At 40.5% G+C, this 7,876-nt stretch overlaps 2 protein-coding genes across 2 annotated transcripts in view; one reads left to right on the top strand and one right to left on the bottom strand.

Annotated features, from left to right (window-relative positions):
* The first annotated feature begins 254 nt into the window (after nt 1-254).
* On the top strand, nt 255-4,705 carry ccni2 (cyclin I family, member 2). Its single transcript, XM_017041722.2, has 5 exons — nt 255-1,011; nt 1,878-2,034; nt 2,174-2,308; nt 2,724-2,798; nt 2,938-4,705. Exons 2-5 carry the CDS (start codon nt 1,921-1,923, stop codon nt 3,121-3,123), a joined length of 510 nt encoding a protein of 169 aa, XP_016897211.1. The 5' UTR covers nt 255-1,011; nt 1,878-1,920; the 3' UTR covers nt 3,124-4,705.
* Nucleotides 4,706-5,495: 790 nt separating this feature from the next.
* The window catches only part of septin8a (septin 8a), a 26,105-nt gene continuing 23,724 nt past the window's right edge, over nt 5,496-7,876 (bottom strand). Inside the window, exon 10 of the mRNA XM_017041720.2 lies at nt 5,496-5,664. Coding sequence (XP_016897209.1) covers nt 5,496-5,664 — 169 coding nt within the window. The remainder of the gene's footprint in view (nt 5,665-7,876) is intronic.

Genomic DNA, 7,876 nt, shown 5'->3' with positions numbered 1-7,876 from the left:
ACCAGTAAAAGAAGATTTCACACAGCAAATTAGTGTAGGAACTGTGGAAAGAAGAAGATGATTTAGATTTTTAAATAATGCTTTATTAACAGGAGGTGTAAAAACTGTAAAGCACGAAACAATCAACAAATTAATTTAGGGAAATTTTAGTTCCCCGCAGCCGCCTGGAACAGAAGAAGATTTCGTGTTTTCACACAGGGACAGACCACAGGGTGGGCCGGTCCTTGATGCTGTGGTCCGGTGGAGACCAGACTGAGGCTGAAGCTTTGTTTCTACAGGATCACAAACAACATTGACACATTTGAACAACAGTGGGCTGTTGTTCCAGGTGGCTGGCAATGAACTGCATTTTGCACAGTTCCTACATTCGTTTGCTGATTGTAACTGTGTGTTTTACAGTTTTTACACAAACTGTAAAAGAAAAAGAAGACAAAAACCAAACAAGCATTGATTAGGCTCGTTGAGATGCACTTTTTCAGGATGCATTCGTTATTTAACATACTCAATTGAAGTCATCAGTTATTTTCAACTTCACTTTGTTATGGAAACAGAAAAATCTTCCATTTTCAACAGAAGCTCGACCATTTTGTGTGTTGAGTCCCGTATGTCTGACCCACTGACACATTTCTGTGTTGCAGACCAGGTGACGTCACCGGGGCGGAGCCACAGAGGCTAGAAAACAGCAGCTGCCTCCAATCCTGGCTGAATTTTTGTTTTTTTTCGCTTTCTGTCTTGTTTTGCGCTTATTTTTTGCCAACGCGATAACTAACCTTAAGCTTTGGCATAAGTTGTTCGGATTTTTATTTGTCCGTTTTAAAATAATGCGGCTGCTTTGCGTATTTCCACCGCAAAACAGCTTTTTGTCCCGCGCTCGTTCCCTCCAGCAGTATCCTGGTGCTTGCTTGTTGTTTACAACGAAAATGGACTGGATTTAGGAGGAGAGGACAGAAAGGAAGAACCGTATAAATGCACCTGCAGTCTAAGACATACTGTGCTTTACATATCGAAGAGGTGAGACGTGACCTGCAGACAAAATAACAAAGAGGAAGACAAATGTCTGTGTGCTGTCTGCAACAACTGTGCAGGAGGCTGCTGCAGCAGCTGCAGCTCATTATCCCGCCCAGATTGTTTTCACTTCAGCAGAAGAAAAAAAAGTATCTGATACACATCAAAACTTTTTGCTTTGTGTTTTTTTCTTTTTCTTTTTGTAAATATTTTTATTTTTGTTGCCGTTGTGTCTCGGAAAATGGCGATGTGTCCGCGTCGCTAGGTTTCTGCTCCCTACTTGGTTTCTTTGTCAACAAAAACAGTTTCCTGAATTGTTTTTTTTATATATAAGCTGGCGGCTAAAACTGACTGTCATAGTTGTTTACGATTTGTTTTGGCACAATGCCTATCTAAGAGAGCCTCGTCGTTGTTTTAATTTAAGGAAAGTCTATAGTAGTTTTTAAAAGTTTAGTCTATGGTAAAGATGTACTGTGAAATTCATGACTGCACAAATTTAGTCATTTCAAAAGTGTGGTTTGTGGACCCGGTGTGACCCTACAACAGCGTTTGTGCCCTTGGTGAGAACGTTTTTTGTTGTTGTTGTTGTTTTTCTCTGTTAGGATAACCCTCAAAATGTTTTCCTAAATGTCAGCACATTTGGTCCTCTAAGCAGGCAACCTTCTGTGCTTTTACCAGCAATTTATCAAAAGCCTCATGGACACATATAGTTTTGTTTGTGTTCATAATCTAATCTTGTGCAGAAAAGCCCGCTTCATAATCTAATCTTGTGCAGAAAAGCACAAGATTAGCTGAGTTCCCCCAGGGTCACCACACACTGTTTTCTTTAGCCACTCCCTTTACAATGGCTCTCGACGTGTTTTCGCTTCTAGGTGTGTGTGCCCTTGGAGCAGCCTGGCCTGTGTTGTGACGGCCATGAAGAACCCAGGAGCTGCCGAGAACCACCGCCTTGTCACCCTGCTCCAGGGTGCTCTGGTCCGAGAGGCCCGCCTCTGGAAAGTCCCAGTTTTCAAGAATGGATGCCTACAGGTGAGAGTTTATGAGCTGTCCTGTAGGTGTAAACATATACACAAACAATGTATTGATTATTTTAGTTACAGATGTTTATGAACTTTTTTTGTGTGTTTACCTGGGGTTTCTTTTTTTTTTTTTTTTGGTGTCCATACAGGGGGCTGACATCTCATCGTCCCAGCACCAAGAAATGATCCTCTGGCTGGGAGAAATGTGCAGACTGTTCCAGTTCTGTCCTGAGACTTTTGCATTGGGAGTCTGTGTCCTCAACCGCCTGCTGTCCTCTGTTAAGGTCAGATAAAACAAATCCTAAAAAAACTCTGATTAGTGTTTCAGTTATATAATTATTTGTGACAGTAAATGTCTTTAATGTCTCAACCATCAGGTTAGTTTAGAGTTTGCCAGTGTGTTTACTAGTTAATGTTTAATTCATTAGTAAAATAGTGGACACCGTTTTGACCATCCATACATCTGTACAACTGTCATTCACTGTGACCAGATTAAAAAAACCACATTTCACTTGCCACTTAACCCTGTCTAAAACATATACATGGTTTTGTGTAAATCTGTACTCAGAGTGCCTTAATACATGGTTTTGTGTAAATCTGTACTCGGAGTGCCTTAATGTATGTGTGTATATACTGTGTGTATATATATATTGTTTTTTTGTATATATGTATATATATAATTTTTTTTTTCATTTCCAGGCCCAACCAAAATACCTGAAATGTATTGCGTTCACCTCACTGATCCTCGCAGCCAAAATCAATGAGGAAGACGAGGTGAGATGTTCATATTGGGAGACAAACAATTACCACATTGGAGACGGGGTGGGACAAGAAGGTGCACACTGACTTTGCTGATATTTCAAAAACAATACATTTATTTCCATCCCTTGTCCTTGGTGTCTGTTTTGAACAGGTGATTGGTTCTGTTAAAGACCTGGTCGTTCAGAGCGGATGCAACTTTTCAACAGCGGAGATACTTCGCATGGAGCGGATCATTCTAGACAAGCTGCACTGGGACTTGTACATGGCAACACCAGTGGACTTCATTCACATAGTAAGTCTGACTGGAGCAGACAGGCGGGGCAAACAGAAAAGCTGATGTTTCCTGCCTTGTTTAACCGGACCTGAAGTAACAGACCATCTGAGAGGAAGGTGGTTCTGTGAGTTCAAGTCCTGGAGCCGTACAGAAGCACACAACAAACCATCATGCTTGCATAAACATGGTATTAACACACACACTCACACAAACTTTTACCCCTTGCCCTCCTTACCAGCCCGTTCTTAAACAATTGGTCCTTGTAGAGATTGTGCATATAATTAATTTTTACTTTGTGCGCTTAACAATTACCTGTGTGTTAGCCATCTTGGATTATACATAATTCTGCCAACACAATCAAATGAAACAAACTAGACATTTTAATGGCAATTGGTGGCAGCTTAACTGCAGTGACAAGGATCCAGTGGAATATTTCTGATCTAATCATGAGCCAGAGCTCCTGAAGGATGGCAAATTGACTGGAAAAAAAACCTTCAACAATCCACAACTTTGCCTAATAACCCTGCTTATCACGATGGGTGATCAATAATTTGCCAACAGTTCAGTTCAGTCCTAACTGAACACACGATGGGGGGGAAACACTAGTTAAATGTGAATGGAGTTGATATGAGAGTCCTCACTACAATGGCTGTTCTGCACACCAGGCCAAGGCACTTCAGATTAATTCAAACCTGCAGCCTCATAATGGAGACTTGAACCCTGCTGCCACCAGAGGTGTGTGTGTGAACAGAAAAATCAGCTACAACATCATACTTTAGAACCTTTCACAAAACTAACAATTGGGTGTCATGTTTTACGTTGTTGTTTTCCCCCCCATGAGCATGCTGATGTCAGTGTAACACAGTCATTTATGGCACAACACTGTTACAACATAGTTTTGTAAACAGGACTTTAAACCTCACAGATCATTGCCTAACGTGGACAGAAGCCACAGACTGAACCACTGACACATTCACAGCCCTTTGTGCAACAGGGCTGGACTGGTAAAGATCTCAGTGAGAATGGAGTGACTTCATGTTGAAATGGCCAACACACAGTAGCACTGGGCACAATAGTCTGCATATAAAACATAAACCTGTTCAGTGCAATCATAACTTTTTTTTTTTTTACATGTGCAAAGCAAAACATTGACTTGTGATGTTTTGGAACATGACTTGTCCAGTGACTCGTCAGCTCCCTGCTTTGGTTCAGGCTGAAAAACCCTCGGGATGATGTTCACTTTCACGAGTCATTTATCATTGCAATTTAATTGTAAACAACATTAAGTGTTTGAAGTGTTAATGGCAAATTTAAACCAGGCAGCATGAAGTGGGACAACTTAGCTATTTCTTTTTTTTACCATAAAATTATTATATCTATCTGCAAAAAAAGTGAAGTTGGGTTTCCTTAAAGCCACAAACCATAACCTGTTCTCCAAAAGTGTTCTGGCACATTTGCAAAAGAACTGAGTGGATTCAGGTGTGTGTGAACGTTACTGTGTGTTCTCCCGACACTTAACAACCAGTCATACAAAATTCAAGACTTACAGTGACGTGACATATTAATAGTGTATAATAAAATAAAGACATCTTTTTATATTCAAATAAATATTTAACTATACTGTTTATATATCTACTTAATTGCATCCACCGGCCCTGCAGAAAAAAAACCTTCAAAACTCCTCCACCATCACACCGTGACATGAATATGTGACATTTAATAGATGATTCTGTTTTAAATCTCAACCTAAGTGAAACACACTATATATTATCCTTGTAATCAGCTGAAAAATGTTCAACCTGTGATTTAAATTTTACTTGATATGTTTGTCCTGAACTGCCAGTTTTACCTACTGACCTCAGAGCTTCACCACTGAGGAACGTTCACTTCTCTTAAGACCAGTGATTTTTTTTTCCTACACAGAAGACAAATGTGTACAAGGCAATTCAAAGAAACACAAAAACCAAGCAGACGTATTTGGCACATGGTCATTAAATAGGCTAATTAACTGACACAGACTTGATCTTTGTCACACTGACCCCTCGCCTCTTCTCGGGAAGCGACTCCTGCCACCAAGTGGGAGCACAGAAAAGCACTGCACGTACGATACGATACAATAACTATCATTCCTCAGGCAAAAGGAGAAAAGGAGAGATTAACACCTGATGAGAATCTGTTAGACTGTACGGTGATGTGACTTGAATGGTCAGTTAACTGCTACAGTGTTCATGATGGATGTAATGAGTGAGGGACGAATGGACAGAACAATGACATCTTTGTTTCTCATGTCCTCATCAACCTTCGTGTTCCCCTCAGTTTCACGCCATGCTCGTCTCCGGTCATCCCCACCTCATTCCGTCCATTGGGCTCGTCTCCGGCATCTCCGGTTGGGATGCGGCCACAGACCCCCGTGGGCTTCCTGCAGTGTCAGTGCCTCAGAAAAGACCACCCGGGCTCCAGGCAGCATTGTGGACCAGGCAGGTGCAGCACTGTATGGCCTGCCACCAGCTCTGGCAGTTCAAGGGCTCAACGTTGGCCTTGGCCATCATCACCTTGGAGTTGGAGTCGCTGACGCCTGATTGGTTCTCTGTGTTCACCGACCTGCTGAAGAAAGCACAAGTAAGAGAAAATGCATAGGAGGAAGATTTGTTTCTCTCTTTAGTCACTACTACTAACTCTAACAATAAGGATGTGTAGAAGTAACCAGAAAGCAATTACAGTTGTTTCCTGCTGCTGCACTGGACTAAATACAATTTCATGAATGTTCCTTGTGACTGCTGCTAAAGTCAGTTTTCCCAGACTTTGTGTACTTGTGTACGTAGACAACACCTACCTTTTAATTTCTCATTTTGCATCTCCCTTAAAGGTTTTTGGCAACTAGAGCCTCTGCTTCATATTTCAAATGTTTGCTTTGACCTAATAACACCTGAAAGAGCTTCCGTTCACATTTCGTCTCCCCTCTGTTGCAGATCAACAGTGCCGAGTTCATCCACTGCAAAGAGTTGGTGGACGAGTACCTGCACAGCCTAGAGTTCTCCCTGCCAGCCAACGCCATCTACATCTTCGACAGCTCCCAGATCCAGGAGGACTCAGACGAATATTACGACGGCTTCCGGTGCTTGTATAAAGATGAAGAGATGAACCCGGGTAAGGAAGAGAACTGTGTCAAAGGTCTGGTTGAAACCCAGCCAAAAGATGTCTCCCCCTGTCCACCGCTGCACCCTGCTGTCAACTAGCAGACATGCCATCCGTCACCTCATCCACCCTTCTGGGTTTCACACAATTCCACTGGAGGTGTATTTAATCAGTCATGTCAGTCAGCCATTCAAAACCCAATTAATTAATCATGTGACTCCAAATCTGATAGTTTGTCGTGTAGTTAGGTTATAAATGAATTAAGCATAATGGAAATCAAAGTCATTTTTTCCTCCAAGCTGCAACTGTAATAAAGTGACACAACGATAGACTGAATTTTTGTTAAGTATGAAATCGATATAAAATGTACCCTGACTTGTGTAAACAGACAAAGTTTTGTTGCCGTAAGAAGCAGTACGAGATTTTTATTTTATTTTAAATGTCATCAAACATAAAAAACGGAACGATCTCCCAAATGCACTTACGGAAAAAAAATTACTTAAAGTTAGAATCACTCATTTGGGACAACTAGAGATATTTCATAAATATTCCGATCATCTCTGGCGGTAAAATGCTATTTCTCTTCCTATTTATTTTGTGCACTTGTCCTCAGTCTACTGTGAATCTGCCCATGTCCTGATCAGTGTTGAAGGCCTCAGAGCCTGGGAGCTGAATGTTTCCTTTGGGGCAGTTTTGTTGGTCCATTTAAGTTCACCTTTACTAATGATGATGTTGATGCTGCATTTATGAAGTGTGTTAGAGGTCGAGGCATTTGTTTGTGAGGCATATTGGTGCTCAGGTTCCCACCAGAGCCAAAAAGCACTTTGATAAATGGAAAGCTTTTTTTAATGTTTTTTTTTTAAAACTAATTATATATATTTTTGATCCTTTTTATTTTTAATCTTTTTACTTAACCATTCTGTTTTGTTTATCTATATTTTCAAATGAATAAAAAAAGCTTTAATTTCTTGACTAATAGCTACAAAAATATATTTTTAATTGCTTCAGTCAGTTTTACTTTAACTGTTAACATATCAAACATGCACCTTTTGGGAGATATTTAGAATGACCTTGGTTTTTTGTTTTGTTTTTTACGTCAAGGTAATCTGAGTCGTTTGTTAGGATTACATACTTGAAGAGAAGCAATAATCAGAAACGTTACTGAATCTTTGACACGCGTCCACAGAACCGTCACTCCACAGTCAGACAGCTGAAGTGTTTAGATGTGGATCAGACTCTTATTTCATGTCTGACTTGAAGCTGTTTTACTCTGAACCAGTACTTTTGTTTTGTTCTTTGTTTTTTTATTAATATTTCAAATGTGAATTCCTGTTCTTCTACACGGTTGGTAAATAAGCTGTAACCTGGATGCTGCACCAGTGACCAACATACAGTATGTTTTTCACCCGACTCCAGATATTGAGGCAGCTACTGTAGATCTGACTGTTTATGTTCAACACAGAAATAAAGCTACAAATTTCAAAGTTCCCAAGTGTCTGTTCCTCTCCATCATGTTTGCACCACTTCCTTCACCTTTATCAAGTACACTAAAGTATACACTAAAATTAAAAGATACAAGAAATCAGTGCAACATATTAGAACCACCATCAGGTCAACAACCATACTGCAGCCAAGAAGAAGAAACTGCAAGTCATTTTTGAAGCCACTTTGGTCCCAGACC

The sequence above is a fragment of the Cynoglossus semilaevis genome, chromosome 19 (assembly GCF_000523025.1).
Source record: "Cynoglossus semilaevis isolate Cse_v1.0 chromosome 19, Cse_v1.0, whole genome shotgun sequence".
Classification (NCBI taxonomy): Eukaryota; Metazoa; Chordata; class Actinopteri; order Pleuronectiformes; family Cynoglossidae; genus Cynoglossus; species Cynoglossus semilaevis.
This window is presented reverse-complemented; position numbering and strand designations above follow the sequence as displayed.

What these genes read in the sequence shown, in the direction of transcription:
- ccni2 (XM_017041722.2), top strand. Translation starts at nt 1,921, where the DNA reads ATGAAGAACCCAGGAGCTGCCGAGAACCACCGCCTTGTCACCCTGCTC. An exon ending in TCAAGAATGGATGCCTACAG is followed by an intron (nt 2,035 to 2,173) that starts GTGAGAGTTTAT and finishes GTGTCCATACAG; the next exon opens with GGGGCTGACATCTCATCGTC. An exon ending in GCCTGCTGTCCTCTGTTAAG is followed by an intron (nt 2,309 to 2,723) that starts GTCAGATAAAAC and finishes TTTCATTTCCAG; the next exon opens with GCCCAACCAAAATACCTGAA.